The 17021-nt window shown below is 42.0% G+C and overlaps 2 protein-coding genes across 6 annotated transcripts; both read left to right on the top strand.

The window, feature by feature from the left end:
• The first annotated feature begins 8165 nt into the window (after positions 1-8165).
• tmprss5 (transmembrane serine protease 5) lies at positions 8166-14134 on the top strand. Of its 3 annotated transcripts, none has more exons than XM_076735994.1 (13): positions 8166-8302; positions 9153-9291; positions 9680-9760; positions 10140-10253; positions 10639-10774; positions 10997-11110; positions 11218-11261; positions 11430-11592; positions 11734-11918; positions 12508-12606; positions 12730-12872; positions 13004-13156; positions 13904-14134. In XM_076735994.1, exons 1-13 carry the CDS (start codon positions 8300-8302, stop codon positions 13910-13912), a joined length of 1383 nt encoding a protein of 460 aa, XP_076592109.1. In that variant the 5' UTR covers positions 8166-8299; the 3' UTR covers positions 13913-14134. The 3 variants fall into 3 exon arrangements, with proteins under 3 accessions (XP_076592109.1, XP_076592108.1, XP_076592107.1); XM_076735993.1 differs by having other exon boundaries at positions 10633-10774; XM_076735992.1 differs by lacking the exon at positions 13904-14134 and having other exon boundaries at positions 13004-13332.
• A 59-nt stretch (positions 14135-14193) lies between these two features.
• On the top strand, positions 14194-16996 carry pih1d2 (PIH1 domain containing 2). Of its 3 annotated transcripts, none has more exons than XM_076736000.1 (5): positions 14194-14669; positions 15546-15672; positions 15773-16003; positions 16141-16412; positions 16566-16996. In XM_076736000.1, exons 1-5 carry the CDS (start codon positions 14487-14489, stop codon positions 16698-16700), a joined length of 948 nt encoding a protein of 315 aa, XP_076592115.1. In that variant the 5' UTR covers positions 14194-14486; the 3' UTR covers positions 16701-16996. The 3 variants fall into 3 exon arrangements, with proteins under 3 accessions (XP_076592115.1, XP_076592113.1, XP_076592114.1); XM_076735998.1 differs by having other exon boundaries at positions 14209-14669; positions 16126-16412; XM_076735999.1 differs by having other exon boundaries at positions 14349-14669; positions 15546-15666; positions 16126-16412; positions 16566-16839.
• The last annotated feature ends 25 nt before the right edge of the window (positions 16997-17021 follow it).

Below are 17021 nucleotides of genomic sequence, written 5' to 3'. Positions count from 1 at the left end.
TGGCTCTCTGCCAGAGCCACAGCTGGCCTGTGGTTTATTCCAGATGTGAAAGGAGCTAAGAATCAGTATATCAAGTCTGCCACTGCACAGTGAAAGTGAGGCCTCTTAATTACAGGTACTGTCCACATTTACTGCACATTTTTTTGATGTTGGGTTTTTATGTCTGCCTGGTGCCTTCGGGATTTAACAGGTTTCAGCGCTGGTGCAGTGTTCCATCTCCTTCATTTTACCATAAAGTATCCTCTGAGTACACTGTGACTGTTTTATTGTTTAATCCATTTTCTAGTTATCCTGTCAGCTAAATTCTGGCCTGTAGTGTTTAGTTTCTCTCTTCACTGATCACGCGTTCTTGTTTGCCAGTGTTCTGTGATTTTAAAGCTCACTCAGTTTTGCCACAGGGATCCTTTACAGTATATGACTGCATTCACTTCTTCCCTCTAAACTCATGTCCACTCAACCAAAGCATAAACATTGTGAATATATGTGTAAATGCTATTAGATTAATAATCTTAAACACTGTTGACACCCAAAAGAAGATTCTGTAGACTGACCAGGTTATCTGGGAGATCATGAACACTTTCCAACCTGTGGCTTCAGGACCCCCCCAAGTGTTTGTCTGAGGGGTCACAAGATGATTAACCACACAACATAACAAAATGTGATTTCTGTGACATAAAATTTTGTGTATTTTGCTGTTTTTCTGGTGAAATATGAATAATTTTCCCCTTCTGGAAGATAAAAATCACTATTCACTTGTCGAGCTCACAACTTACAGACATATGAAACCGTTGAGTTGATTTGCTCAGGTCACAAACCAAAAAGGTTGGGAACTGCTGACATAAGCAATAAATGGTAGAAGATGAAAAGCACCAAACTCAAACTGCTGAACTTGTTGGCAGGGCAAACTCACAAGACATGATTCACTTCAACCTCGGGCTGTCAAAACTGGCTTTAAATTTGTTCAATTACTCCTTCATTTAAAAAAAAAAAAAAAAGAACAGTCCGTTCCACATGGCCTGGAAGATTTCAATGTCCTGGATGTTTTTGTGTCTGTGACTAATGGAGACAACAATCTTGGAAACTGGTCCAGTATTGAGCCACAGTGCTGCAGCTGGCAGCCATAAATGGGCTGCAACGTAATCCCTGCGTGCGTTTGCGCATCAACAATGCACATCCACTGCGGAGATACCTTTTAGAGTAAGATCGTTTTTGTTTAAACCAGAAACAGCTGCAATATCACTCCCGCCAAAGCCACCAGACTCCATTCACAGAAACAGTAATTTTATCATTGTAAAACACTTCATTCAAACTCCACAGAAACGAAATTAAACTCACCAAAACCTTCTTGGATCATCTTTCACTGTTCCAACAATCACCACCAACTCTGGTTTGGCTGATATAAACCCTTCATTCACCGAATCAGGAGAGGAGCGAGAGAGCGGGTGGACAGCAGGAAAAACAGCGTGTAGAGCCAGAATATTTTCATATCTAACTCAGGAATTAGTTTCACCAGACATTATGAGCAGAGAGATTGAAATATGTCGGACTTCAACAGATTTTCACGGTAAAAAAAACGGTAATTACTGGATAACGGAAAGTCTGGTTGTGTGACTCGTGTCCGTCACACAGTGCTTTCAGTGCAGCAGCCCAGGCCTACGCAAGACCAGCTGCTGCCGTAGTGCTGCCTTATTTTCATGACTGAATATTAATTTTCACAATAAATGTTTCTTTGTTTTTCTTAACAATTTGATACATATTCACATATTTGAATGCAGCATATTCATTGACAGCATGCTATATGAACCATCAACAAATTCAACCTCCAGTGAGCGCTCATCTTCGATATGACAACATATAAGCAAAGGTTGGACACCACAAGGACTCAGAGTGCCTGTTCATGCCTGGCATTAACATGCGTCCTGGGTGATCCCATCAAAAGTAGACACCTGTGCATGCACCCAAGATGCACTGAGGATGCAATGAGTAACTGCTCAGACCACAGAATGTGTCCTCGGCCACACTGAAGGACTGCCTACTCCACTGATGTCCTCTGTGTACGCAGAAGTACACACTCATACGTGCATCATGTTAAAGTGTGAAACTACAAGAAGTTTGACACTTTAACACAGTACGCAAAATGGCCCCTTGTGGATGGAGTACACACGAAGCGCGCTGTCTGATTTCCATTTGTTTTGATTTTGCACACCACGGCCTTTGCAAACTTCTTTTAATTTCCGGTACACTTGGCACAGGAAGTGCATCGCTGCCTCCCGCCAGTTAAAAACAAAGCATTTGGTTTTTGCCAGCGGAAATGATGTGCGTGTTTATTTGCATATAAAGCAGAGAAGTGAGATCTGATCACAAGTGGTCACTCAAGATGCATGTGGAGACACATTCTAATGTCAGGTGTGAACTGACGCACTTAAAGCTGTCGACTTGTGATTGGATCAGCCAAGAAGCCTGTTCATGCCATGTGTGAACAGGACCAGAGAGTGCTACACTGATGCTGGCAAATGGAAAACAGATATATTGGTAATTCAAACTGCAATTTCAGAGGAGATGACCCTGATTAATTTCCTGAGAAAAACAATTTGGTAAAATATGTTGTCGAATGAAGAAGTTTCAGGAAACCTGTTCTAATTGACTGAAATGATATAGTCTTTCATGATATAATCTCTTTATATTGTTTAATTGCTTTATTGTTAATTGTTCCATAATTAATTGCTTTATAACCGTCTACAAGACTGTCCAGGTTCATCAGGACTGTCTGAGAGCTTTACAGTAGATTCAGTGTCATATGTTGCTGACCACTGAATTCATAACCAGAGCAGATGGGGGTTGAGTGCCTTGCTCAAGGGCATTTAGAAAGGCAACAGCAGTTGTAAAGAAGATTTTTCTCGTGGATCCAACAATCTGGTCTGAAGCATTTCTTTCTAAGCTTCCCCAGCCGTCTTTCCCTCACAAAGAAATTAATTTATCTTTCAAGCAAAAATGTAATTCTGTGTCTGCCAAAAATGACAGTCACCTCTGTGACCCCGCCACCTCTGATCTCCAACCCCGCCGTCAGTGCACGGCCATGCTCAGTGGAGGAGCAGATTGAGTGGGAGCCAGTGTTAATGTAATCTCCTCTGTTTAATTAGAGTGAGCGTGGTGGGCAGCTAAAGCAAACCACATTACCCACCATCTGGTGGGGAGCAGCTCTGCTCTTACCCACCCTCACTATCATTAGCCTCTACAAGACAAGACACAAACACATACATGACAGCTATTTATTCATCCTGCCACTTTCAATATAGACACAACTGCATACCATTTAGTGGCTATGATGAGGCCATACTTGTGCTCAGACTTGTCACAAATGCATTGTTGGGTAATTACAATATGCCGCACACTGACATGTCCAAATTTAAATAGTTGTCAAAGACTTAGACTATAAAAGACACAAACTGTCCAACATGGGTGCCCTATAGAACAGTGTCTGGCTGTTTTTCTCACATTTCTGCCCCACTTATTCATCAACCGTGACCTCCAACAGCGGCTACAATACATTCATTATGATGGATTTTTATTTTGTAATATTTTGTGTTGCTAAAAAAGGACATAAAAAACGAATCCAGCTTTTAGTTGGTTGTCCTCAGCAGATCTTAAATGGAGGTCTTTGAGTCTACCACAAGAGGGCAGTATGCTACCACAGCTAACATCCAGTCCGGACTGCAAGCAGGCAGGACTCAAGCACAGAGGATTTACTGCTCCACAGAAGGCAGGGCTCACTGGCAGCCAGCAGAGAAATACAATTATTGAAGCACAGAGGGGAGAGCCTGGCAGTGTGACATAGTGCACGTGTGTGTGTGTGTGTGCGCGTCTGTGTGTGTGTGTGTGTGTGTGTGTGTGTGTGTGTGTGTGTGTGTGTGTGTGTGTGTACATGGTGAGATAGAGGGGGCGCAGATCAGTGGTTTCTGGCCTCACCCTGTGCTGTATCATGACCTGGACAGTTTACAGTGGGCTTTACTTCTTGAACACATGATTGTGTCATGACACTGCACACATGCTGAGCCAACAGCCTCAGCCATGCTTTGGTCCGTTCAATCATTCTGGAACATATAAATCTGAGGTACAGTATATTCAAATAACAGAGGCGTTAAGCTTCTAGGTAAAAATAAGCGTTTTATCCCCAGTCATATGGTTTGTCTGCGGCTGGAGGATTAAATCTGAACACAAACATGATATGCATAATTTTCGATTTAGTGTGACTTGTACTTTCTGAGGATATCATTATCATGTTCATGTTTATATTCACAGCAAATAAACATCCATAAATCCGCTTAGAAATCTTTGAGACTCTACTCATAACTCCAGAACTTGCCTGAGAATGATCATGTTTTTAAGCTTTCATCAGTATGAAAGTAATCCACTGACAGCTGGGCTAGTTAGGGACAGAAGTCACCGACAGCCCGCAACTCCCTGAATCCATGGCAGCATTATACTTCTTGTTTATATCCCCCAAAGCATCATGGGGTCACAGACAAAACAACTGAGCTAAAGCATACTACTCAACTTTCAGTCGTAACATTTTATTAGATCTAGCAAGCTTTTCTGTCCTATTTTCAAAATTGGAAAAGTAACACTTAGTTTGCCAATTTAGATTCTGCAATTTCAATTAAAATCTCTGAATAAAAAGGTGGCATTATGAGCTTTTGTGTGAAAGTAAAGACTTGCTCTGTTTGCAGTTATTACTGATGCAACCAAACCTTTAACAGCAACACTTGCTTATAGCAAAAGATCTATCATTTGTGTAATGATAAGTTTCACCTTTTTTGTTTAAATCTCTTTGTTGGGCAAACCTTTTGTCAAAATTAGGACACTGATTTTCTCCAAGAGGTACCATAAGGATACTTGTGCAGCAGTCAAAAAAGCACAAAAGTAGGTTTACGAACTGTGTGAGTATATCTATTGTCACAAAAACCATTAAGCTTCCAGCTATGACAGGCCAACTGCACAGGAAACACTTCTCACCAACATGAGTCAGTTTAACACCTGAACACCACATGCTGTGAATGAGAGCGCTCAAATTCATTAACGTGTGAGCAGAGAAGATGAAAGAGATTGCTGAAGGCAAGGGATAGATTGTTGAAATGTTTGCGAAGATGTAGTATGAATGCAAACTTGACAAAAACCCATTGAAGACAAAAAAAAAAGAAAGAAAGATGAAGTAGTTCATCTATGGGTTAAATATAAAGCTGGACCCAGCAGTCGGTTGGCTTAGTTTAGTGTAAAGGCTGCAATCAGGGGAAGCAGCTCCCCTGGATCTGTCCCATGGTGAAACAGTTCACCTACCAACACCACAAAAACCACAAATGTGCCATTTTCACCCATTTTTGTACAGATTACACAGATGAGGGATGTTAATTAGTGAGCTTCAGAGGTCCTGGTAGGTGGGTTTTGTCGCCTTTGGAGAGAACAAGGTTAGCTAACTGGCTGCTGATTGTAGCTTCATATCTAATGGACAAATATGAGAGTGGTATCATTTTTTTTTCCATTTAACTGTATTTCTCAAAATTTCTTTGAATAAGATTCAATTTAAAATTTATCCAAATGAACACATTTGGAGAAGGTGGTGTTAATGACGGGGTACTCTAACTCATCCGATAGGGCTGTGGTGCTACATCAGACAGGTAAAAAGAAGGGGGGGGCCACAGCATTTGGATAACATGCTGCACTCAGCCCTGCGTCTGTGGGTGCGCCAACCTTTAATGGCCATCTCTGCCGAGAGGCCACGGCCAACAGCATCAAATGGCACAACTCTCATGACGGCCCACACATCAGTGAATCAGTTTAAAATGCCTTGGTGGGCTGGACTTTGGCAAAAGCTATTCAGGCAAACACTGTCCAAACCTTTAAAAGAAGCTTGCCTCTCTTCAGTTCAGTCACAACCTACTGTGGGATTTCCAAGCGGGGACCAAGAGACCAGATCTGATGTTCAAGGTTTGGACTGAGAGTGGCACACATACTAATGGCCGAGATAAGAGCAGAGCTGATCAAATCTCACTGCACCAAAAAGGGAGAGTGCTTCCCCCTCAGAGCAGAGAGAGATCCAGCTCCAAACTGGGCTGCAGCCAGTCTCCTCACAGTGGAGCCTCGTACTGTGATACATGAATAAATGAATGAATGTAGTCCTCACCGGGGCGTCTGTGACACCCCCTGTGACTGCTATTGTTGTGCTCATGTTGGAGGGATTTACTCATGATCAAAAGATGAATGTAAGCCAAAGCCTAGTCAGTTACTCATTAAGATAAAGTACATTTACTTTAGTGATAGTGTACTGACTGACAGTTTTGTGGTTATTCATTATTATATTTTGCTTAATGAAGATGTCTAAGAAGCCGTGATACAAGACAGAGAACAGCTGCAAATCCTCTTATTTGAGAAGCTGGAAAGCAAATATTTGGGGTGTTTGCTTGACAAGCATCAAAACTGTTGCCAGTTGTTTTCTGTCGATGGATTAATTGATTAATCAATTAATTCTCTAAGCATGAAATATAACACAAAACAATTACACAGCACCACAAGCCACGCAGCCTCGAAAATGAGGGAGCTTTTTGTTGGACGCTCTATGAGAACAAATTAGTTTTAGGTTGGTGTATCTCAGAAAATAACAACTGACTGTAAAATACCTACATTATTAATGGACACCACTTCTTGAGTGAGGATTAAATAACTGGAGTTTTGAAATCATGGAGCACAATGTTGAAGAAATAATCCTAAAATGGGAAACTGACAAAACAAGGATGTATTTTTAAATTTTTTTATCTGAATCCTCATTAGCCACTACCAAGGAAGCAATTACTCTTCCTGAGGTCCACACGTAAACATTACATCATAATGTAAAAGAACTACATTATTAAAAATTAAAGACAAAGGGAAGAAAAAAATAAACTCAACACCACAAAAACATCAGCTAATGACGATAATAACAATGACAAGTCAGATAAATTATTATTTACTGCATATCCCTGAATGAAAATGGCGTTATTCAGCTTCAATGCAGTGAATGGCAGCTCTGTACATCACTGTTTACTCGGCTGTCTGAGAAAACAAATTTCACCAGAAGAGGGAGACATCAAATCCCTGTGAAAATTAGCAAACAGCAGCTCTGTTCTCCTTCTCCTCTGTTTGCCTCTGCAGGAGAACAATTCAGCGCTATGCTAATATTGTCAAACACCATTAACCTCACAACCCTTGCGATATGAATTTCAGCTGTTGCTCTATCGCATGCAATTTACGTCACTGCGGCGATGCTCATTACTCTGTGTTTGATTTCCAAATAAGTCCATATGACACCTGTTAGATGAACCAAATAGATCAGAGCCATTCCTTGGATTCGACCTCGACATTCAGACGAGGAGGAATTTTTCTCCTGGCAGTTGCTCCCTTCACCTGGACTCGGGTTAATCCCACGCCACACATACGGGAGATACATACAATGCTCTTTTACCTGCAAGGATCTGATTGGTAATTCTGTCTTCGATAAAAATACGTCTTCAGAGAAGTAACAGACTTTGATCTCCCTCAAACGATTTTCGCACTATTTTCAAAGAACACGCCTTCCTTATCTCCGTCCGTAATTATTCTCACAATTTTCAGAGTTGATGATTCCCTTTTGAAGCCACTCAAGTCACCTTTTCTACCGTACTAAAAACAAAGAAGATGTCTGAAATACAGAAACAAATTATTGTCAAAAGCAGTCGCTCTGTGGGCTTGTTTAAAGGGTGAGGAGAGAGGAGAAAGTCTCATCTGTCAGCAGGCGGACAGAACACACTTCATTTTGTTCTGGAGTGTCGGGAGATGATAGCTTTGGATTCCAAATGACGGGGGATTGACATGATATGAGACTTTTCAACAATCTGTAATAATGACCTTTTCTCAGAAGCTACAAGCTGTCAGGTAATAACATGTCTTGGGTGAAAATGGACAATCTTTTGGCACAGGTAAAAAGTGTTACCTAGCAACCGCCGGTGTCCTATCAATAGTCAGCGAGGAGGTATCTCTGGAGATGCTCCTGCCTACAAAGACCTGGTTCAGCTTGCTTCCACAGGCCCCATGACCCCCCTGGACAAACAACAGCCTCATTCTCTGCACCACTGCTGACCTCATTGTCTCTTTGTAAAGGGAAAGTCCAGAGTTGCATTCTGTTAAATGGCAAATGGTGCATCAACTGTGAGCGGGACGGACCTCTCTACCTCCAGCGCAGGCCTGCAGATGACACCGCTGCCTTTTCCTCAGGATTGCACGCAAGGAAAACATGGTAAGAAAGGGCGGCTAAATATTCGCTACACCTTGCTCCATCTGTCTAACAGCACCTCTCACACATTGTCACCTTCACTTGCACCCACACAATCTACAGAAACAGCTGCTGTTTACACATGTACTGTTCACTTCATACTTGTGTCACACTTGTTTCTGTCGTGTTCACTTATGTTTTGTTTTTGTTATAACTGATGTGCATCTTACGACCTGTGCTGTACAGCTGCACCAAATTTCCAAAGTGCTCTTGCGCTGTATGCAACTCATGCTAATTCCAAATCGAAAATTACATGTTTAGCAACACTCAAGTGCTACAGTAATACGAGAGAGCAGATGGTAGGGCATTTATTTGGATGGATTTTGTTCTGCAGTTGTATAATACTAGTCTGCATCTCACGTCTATGGAGAGCTTTATTATAATTACTGTAATGCTCTCGATATGTTGCTTACAGAAACAGCTGCTCCTTAACACAAACACTCCAGGGTGATAAAACTTTTCTGAGGACAGAGGCAGAAAAAGTGTTTTAACACATTTTGACTTAATTAAATGTGTTGCACAAGACACAAAACAGACATGCCAAGGCTTCAGATGCTTATTACACCTTGCACACTGAGGAGATAAACGGCACACACACCTGTACACACCTACAGCTCTGACTCTATACATCTGGACTGGTCAGTGGTGGATTGCTGTGCTCCTAATTAAATGTGACAGGGCCTGACAGGTGCACAGTTGCTGAGGATGCAGATGGTCAGCAGGTAGTTGTTGCAAGTAAGCAAACTTGCCAACATTTAATCAAACAGGAGCAGCCTGAAAATGAGGTCTGATGTGCCAACTATACTTTTTATAGAGTCTTGATGGAGACAGATTATCAGTGATTGAGAACCCGGCAGCTGTCAGCCATCCTTTTCATTCAGAGAAAACAGCAGGAGTCGCAGCAACCAAGGGAGTGCAGGGCTGGTTAAAAGGGATTCATTCTACTACCTACGGTAAGCTCCAATGGTGCAACACCTGACAGGCATCAAACATCAGGCTACGACATCAACCTTGCTTCACAAGTGCCAAAAACAACACAAGCTGTAAAACACACTGCTCTAAATGTAAAGAGTAAGCCCACATAAGACTGCACTGAATCAAACCAAACCAAACCATCAAACCATCAGTAAAGCAGTGCTCTCTTATAAAAATGTCACCATGTAGATTTGCTTTTCAGCTCTTTAGTGTCGTGCATGTCTTGAATATAGCTGATTAGTTCCTGACTTTGTCTCGGAGCTGTGTGTCAATGTACTGTACGTGTAACGGCTGACATTTAATAATTCTTCTCAGCTCATATCTGGGATCACAAGGCATTAACTCCAGTCATAATTGTTGCTTTAGCTCACAGACTGGTGAGGCTGCTGGCAGCAGTGTGTGCAGTTGGACTCCTGGGAGGCTTAGCCGTAGGTGTCTGGTTTCTAGGTGAGTCATTGTGTTGAGAAAGAATTGGTAAATTAGCTTCACAGTAACCAGGAACAGGGAGCAAATGTGAACGTTGTCTAGTTACAGCTGCTGCTACTCTATACAACAGAGCCCGACGGATGCTGGATTTTTGAGGCTAATACAGTAATGAAAGTTAGAACAATTACTGCCATTACTGATTAATCCGCCAAATATTTCCTCAATATATTGATTCATTATTTGTTCTATAGATCATCAGAAAACTACAAAATACACAGATGGAAAAGAAACTTGTCAGTGCTCTCTGTTGGACAATCAGTCAAAATATGTTGATCCTGAGATATTTTTGCTGCCTGGCTCACTGGCTGATTAACTTCTGTTTGTCTTTATCGACATATAGTCAAGCTTCTGCTGAGGCCGTCCTACTCCCAGAGTACAGTGGGACTCGGGGACACAAAGGAGACGCCTTTCTGCAATGTGACAGAGGATACATCTATCTCTGACCCCAGGAAAGGTCTGTGTTTCCTCCTGCCTCTGGTGTTTGTGGGAGGCAGGCATTTGTTTCACTGTTTTATGAATAAGCAAACAGTGAAGGATTGTGTGGTTGCGCATTGTTATGGGATTCATCATACTGGGTCATGGTTCAGCTCTGAAGTGATTTTTAGTTGAACAGTTGCAAAATTATCATTCAACAGCTGCTTCTTGTTGCCTTTTGTTCACTCGTGAGAGATGCCCATTGACATCCACGAAAACATCGCACATAATGATCTGTTTGTATTGACTACATTAGCATAGATACTTGTGTTTTTCCTAATCATTTTCCACTCATAGAAGAGGCTCATTCATTACTGCTGACTGAGAGCTTGTCTCTGGAGGGATTTTCAATCAATCAGGTTCAGTGTTTTACAGAATCAGCCCGGAGAACTCCCTCCTGGAGATCCAGCTGGGGAAGCTCCCCACCTGGTTGCCTGTGTGCTATGAGAGGTGGAACTCTTCACTGGGAACGCTGGTCTGCAGACAGCTGGGTTATTTAAGGTTTGCACCACAACATCAAACACCACCTCAGCCTTAAATCTGATAGATGCTGGAACACCCACTCCCTAACTCATAGTTTAATCTTCGCCTGCTTTGCTGAGGTTGAAGGCTCCTCTTATTTATGATCTTCTAATACCTCATCTGCAATCCTGCTTCACACCTTATGAGTCTGAATTATCTTAATACTCACTCCCATCCATTTTGCATATGTCCTCTTACCAGACTGACCGAGCATAAAGGAGTGAATCTAACGGATATTGGGCCAAACTATACCGATGGCTTTATACAAATTACCTCAGAGCACAAGAGCAATCTGGAAAATATGTGGCAACTCAGGTAAAGCAATTTGTCTGAGGACATCATACTCATAATGATGCAGAGAAAATTGTGTCTATGAACACATTAATTATGCATCATTAGTTACCCAATTCATTTTCATTTAGGGGGAGCTGTATCACAGGGAAGGTTATCGCTCTGCAATGTTTTGGTGAGTCAACTTTTTGTTTGACTTTGCACCCAACACCAAGCCCTGTAGTTCCTACATAGTTCCTCAGAAAAAACTTCATATCGGTGGCAGACAGCATGAGTGACGCCACTCGCTGCAGCACTTTCTGAACAGTCCAAGTCCTTTTTTGATGAATGGATCTCTGTGTAGAGTGTGGGACACGAGCGAAGCTGCCCAGGATAATCGGGGGAGTCGAGGCCACGCTGGGCAGGTGGCCCTGGCAGGTCAGCCTCTACTACAGCAATCGTCACACCTGCGGAGGCTCCATCATCACCAGTCAATGGGTAGTCACAGCTGCCCATTGTGTGCACAAGTAAGACTGCTGACCTTACCGGCACTAAAGGTCCAGACTCATGAAGGAGAATTATTAGTCATTAACAGCTCCACCACACTGGACACATGACAGTTGTCTCTTATCATTATCTACCATCTCTTTTCTTATCTAAAATGTCAGCTACAGGCTACCTCAGGTATCCAGCTGGGTGGTCTATGCCGGCATTGTCACCCGCAGCTCGGCTAAAATGGCTCAGCACACAGGATACGCTGTGGAGAAGATCATCTACAACAAGAACTACAACCACAGGAGCCACGACAGTGATATAGCTTTGATGAAACTGCGGACCCCGCTGAATTTCTCGGGTCAGTCAGGGAGCCTCAATGCAAGACAGCAGAACTCCATAAACACACAAAAAAATAATACTATGATCTCAGTTTACTGTTGTACTTTCTTATGCTGACATGTTCCAGCAAACCAGCCTTCATTAGACCACCACAAAAGTGGCATAACCACAGCACTGAATCCCTCTCAGCAACCGCGTCATATAGCCACAAGTTATTACACAAGTTCAAAAAAAGTTCAAGCTGTCCCTCTTTAGTTGATGAATGTGGAAAAAAGCCCTCTGGTATCATCATTCTGCACAGTGAAGGTCAAACAACAAAGTGAAGTAACAATAAGCAAAACAGTTTTGAGTGAAGGGGGGACTTAAGGGGCCTAATTAACGATGGCTTGTGAAGTCAACCATATTCAGAGTTCAGGTAAACTTGAGGGAGCCCATTACAAGGTAAAACCTCAACAGAGATTTAAAAAAAATGTGTACATTTGTCTCAAGCCTGAATAACTATAGAAAAACATCTGAATGAAAAATCATAATTTAATTCCACGTATCATGTCTGAATCTGACAGAATTATAATGTTAAAGGGATATTTATTTATTTCTGCTTTAACTAGATACAATCAGACCTGTCTGCTTGCCTCAGTACGACTACGATCTACCAGGAGGCACACAGTGCTGGATATCTGGATGGGGATACACACAGCCTGAGGGTGGTAAGATGCCACTGCACTGCTCCAAAACAAATTTACATCTGCTGCAAGTCTAATTCACACATGATGACAGAGTGCGCCACATGCATTGATGGAGCAGCGTTAAATGCGTGCCTTCTCTCTCAGTTCACTCACCTGACACCCTGAAAGAGGCGCCAGTTCCCATAATAAGCACAAAGAAATGCAACAGCTCCTGCATGTACAATGGCGAGATCACGCCTCGGATGCTTTGTGCCGGATATACAGAGGGAAAAGTGGATGCGTGTCAGGTCAGATGCATGTTTTTGCAGCGGCATTTTAAAGATTCATTTACTACTCTGTGATTTGTTAATGGTGAAATGCTGGCATAATGAAGGCTGGGTGAGTCTGTGGTGAGCAGTGTTTGTGCCTACCTCTCCAGGGAGACAGTGGGGGTCCTTTGGTTTGCCAGGATGAAAACGTGTGGAGGCTGGTAGGGGTCGTCAGCTGGGGGACAGGCTGTGCTGAGCCCAACCATCCTGGAGTTTACACCAAAGTGGCTGAATTCTTGGGCTGGATCTATGACATGATTGAGGTAAAGAGACATTTTAGATAGACTGTAGAAAATGTGCCAGGATATTACATAAATGTGATCACCTTACAGAATATGAGGCATTAGAGTAGAATAGAGAAGGCACTACTGACAACTAACTTCTGTTTTCATTCTGTATTAATCTGCCAATTATTATATTGATTAATCAAATAATCCTGAAGAAAAAAAAAATGTTATTTCCTTTCCTAAAAAGCAAGAAGCAGCAAGTGTTTGGCATCTTTGCTTCAGATATGAATGACAGACTATCCAAAGGTTGTCGATAAATTTCCTTTCAACAAATCGTTGCAGCTCTGCACTAGAGCACCAAGTGAAGTACAAAATGATCTTCACCTTGACTTACATTAAGAGGCTGCTTACAGAGCAAACGATGCATCAATAATAAAGATAATCCAATAATCAAACACTGATAGTGGTCATGCTGCTGCCTCATGAGTACTTTTACTTTTGATAGTACATTTTCCTGATAATGCCTCTCTTCTTCTGCTTCAGTAACTTTTTGAATGCAGGATTTTTACTTATACAGGTAAATGGTAAACGCTACTTTTACTTTCATTAAAGGAAGACAACATTTCTTACACCACGGCACATATTAAAACAAGTCCTAATGACTTTCACCAACAGCCACAGTCATCATTCTTCCATTATCAGCAGCAGGAAAGAATTGGAAACTGTACAATATAATATAAGACGAGTTTTTACATTGCTAATAATGACTGTTTCTCTTTGCAGAGCTACTGAGGAGGGCTCACGCAGCACAACAAGCAAAGGATAGAGGATGCTTCTGATATTACTGTTTGAGACTTTTGAAAATGACAGTTATTATTTTTACTTTAAATGTCTGTTAAATACTGTACACATGAAGACTGACTGGAGACATCAAAATGCATTTTTACGTTATATTTTTCCATGTACTGAGGATAACTTATGCCCCTTATTAAACTGTGTCCGGTGTGATCATTGAACTGCGGCTCTGCTTTTCACTGCCAGGTGGCATCTGTGTAACGTTCCCTTTTCTTGTTACCATAGCAGCTGACAACATTAGCTAAGCTAGCGTTGGATGTTAGTACAAATTGGCAGAAATTAACTAGTTTGTTATGTTTGTGTGATATTGCTCTATATTGCTTAACATTTAGCCTCTTTCAATAGCAGCACTAACTTTAGACAAGCTGCTTTTCTAACTTGAGCCCACAAACTTCAGCGTTTCTTTAGTTAAACTAGTTGTTTTCTTCTCAAACTGCTATAAGTTAACCTAGCTAACTAGCTAGCGGCTAACGTTTGCTAGCTAACGCCAACGTACGACAGTCACCTTAAAATGTTCTCCACTGGCCGCACAGAGGATGTTTTCAGTCAGGTCAACCACGTTTGGTCCATGCTGGATGATCTTTCTCAACATGACCCTGCAGCTTACTGCAGCTTCATTGAGAAACAGATGAAGGAAGGAGCAGAATTCAGTGCTCCACCTGAGCTGCACTCGTGTTTGTGTACTGGAATAGTGGTAAGTTAACTACGACGGTGGCAGCGACTTTATAAATGGTATCTAGTTAACTTTGCTTTGCTATCAAGCCTGCATAGACGTTTTCTCACAACAAACATTTCACGCACGTGGAAGCAGGGCACGTACAGGTGTGTGTCATCAAAGATGGCGCCGTCTCATTCAGGTAAGGAGACTCAGCACAGGTAAATTGTGACCCCAATGAGAGCGCGCATGCGGCCTGTGCAAACGTTTTGAGCAGTACTTTATGATACAGAGCACAGAATTTGGTGTAACATCCAGGCCCTGTCATTGGCACGAAAATGAAACTCAGCCGTTATTAATGACGTTAAGACTAACTAAATGCATTTAAAAATATATATATATATTATTATAATTATTATTAAGCAAAGACGTCCACTGTGACAAAAGTCTATCACATTGAGTTGAGTATTATCTACCAGTCAGTCTATTCAGATACATATTGTTTAATTTATTGATACTTCAGCAAATTATTTTCTTGATTAGTCACTTAGTCTTTAAAATGTCAGATACTGAAATTCATATACGGAAAAAATCCATCAGAAGCTCCCAAAGACCACTGTAACATATTCAGGTGTCTTGTTCTGTCAAACCAACAGTTTAAAACCTGAAACTATTCAGTTTACTGTCAAAGACGTCTGAGAAAATATTCACTTTTGAGAGGCTGAAATGTTTGCTTAAATATTTACTAAAATAATGGATTATCAACATTGTTGCCAGTCGTCTACCCCATAGTACAAAACGTCTGACTTTTAATACAAATAGTTAAGGTGCCACACCTGTTTCCATTTATAGGTCAGAGATAGGGTGTGTTTTGACTTTCTTTTTTGACAGATGGTCCATCTGTGTCCTCAACAGGAGCCCAAGAAAGGGTCGCTGTACATCAACATTTGCAGCTGGAAACGCGTGCCTGCACCTCAGGATCCCAGCAGGCCTTTACCTGTGTGTGCAGGAAAACTGGAAACAGACACAAATGAAGGTCAAGGTAGAAGACAAAGCTCCGCTGCATCACAAGCGACAGACCTGGCCTTTGTATTGCAGCATGTAAACAAGACAGTTAATAAATTGTTGTTGTTCCCGTGCAGGTTGGTACACAGTGTTGGACGTGGCATTAAACCCTGCAGTGCTACAGGACAGTGAGAAAGACAAAGCAGAGGTCTATATGCTGGCCCTGAGCTTTGCCCAGCAGCAGCTTGGGATGAGAGTATCTCAGCAGTACACTGTCATTAGCTGTAGCCCAAAAAGTAGCCCAGATGACTTGTATCGCCGCCTTGGCTTTCAGCAATGGCCCATCGCCTCCAAACAGCCAGATACAGGTAGAGTAATAAGTCTTATACCCCGACAAGCTGCTACATGCCCTTCACGTTGGAGCTATTTTCTTTTGCTGCCGCGGGTGTATCATCTTTCACCTTCAACCACTGTTTCTAATAATCTACAGTGTTCCTTTTTACAGCCAGTCAGACCCCAGCTGCCCTCCTGCAGCAGATCTCCTCTCTACGCTCAGAGAAACAAGACGAGGACACAGCCCAAATTATCTGTAGACCTGCGGAGCACAAAAAGAAGGATTTGATCCAGGTTATCTCCACCACATTTGTGCAGCCTCAGAAGCCAGAGTACCAGCTTGAGGTGAAGACTGATACAGCAGGAGTTCCTCGCAGCATGGAGCTGACAGTGGAGCTGCCAAAGGTTTGCTCCATGTCAGACTGCCAGCTGAGAATCTCCAAGGTTAGCAGTTACACACTCCTTTGAACAGTTATAATGAACCACTTTAGAATCCAGTGTGTGTCGGTGCATAGTTGGATGTCATAAAAAATACATAATTGGCCCCTTTCTACGTTTGAGAGTCTTACGGTGCGCTGAATCTGTTCTTCTCCACAGGAAGACGTCTTACTGGAAGTGGAGGATGTGTACTATTTACTTTTGGAATTCCCAAAAACCATAAATGAAGACACCGCATCTGCCATCTTTAACAAGAAGAAACAAAGGCTTACTTTGACAGTAGATCTTCCCTGACTCCTAATGAAGAAACAAATATGCACAGAGGTGATCAGACCTGCTGGGAATGGGCTGAAGGAACTTCTGACACCGAGAATACCTCAAAGTAAAAACAAACTCAACTCCTGCCATGCAATATGAAAAGCTGTGTGATTGTATTACGCAGGGACTCAAAATTTCAGCTAACAAACAGTTCCCCCGTAAACAGATGCTTTCCCAAAAGGATGTTTTTATTGAAACAAATATGCTGCTGTGTGGGTTCATCTGCAGCAGCAAATGTAATTCTTAACCCAAAAAAAATTAATTGACTTTAATGACCATCTGTGTGGTTTGTTTATT

This window comes from Chaetodon auriga, chromosome 7, assembly GCF_051107435.1.
Source record: "Chaetodon auriga isolate fChaAug3 chromosome 7, fChaAug3.hap1, whole genome shotgun sequence".
Lineage (NCBI taxonomy): Eukaryota > Metazoa > Chordata > Actinopteri > Chaetodontiformes > Chaetodontidae > Chaetodon > Chaetodon auriga.
This window is presented reverse-complemented; position numbering and strand designations above follow the sequence as displayed.

Bases quoted from the DNA above. Each gene is read 5' to 3' on its own strand.
- tmprss5 (XM_076735992.1), top strand. The intron at 9,292-9,679 runs GTAAGCTCCAAT...TTGTTGCTTTAG, and splicing joins GATTCATTCTACTACCTACG to CTCACAGACTGGTGAGGCTG. The intron at 11,111-11,217 runs GTAAAGCAATTT...ATTTTCATTTAG, and splicing joins GAAAATATGTGGCAACTCAG to GGGGAGCTGTATCACAGGGA.
- pih1d2 (XM_076735998.1), top strand. From the start codon at position 14,487: ATGTTCTCCACTGGCCGCACAGAGGATGTTTTCAGTCAGGTCAACCAC. The intron at 15,673-15,772 runs GTAGAAGACAAA...GTTCCCGTGCAG, and splicing joins AGACACAAATGAAGGTCAAG to GTTGGTACACAGTGTTGGAC. The intron at 16,413-16,565 runs GTTAGCAGTTAC...TCTTCTCCACAG, and splicing joins GCCAGCTGAGAATCTCCAAG to GAAGACGTCTTACTGGAAGT.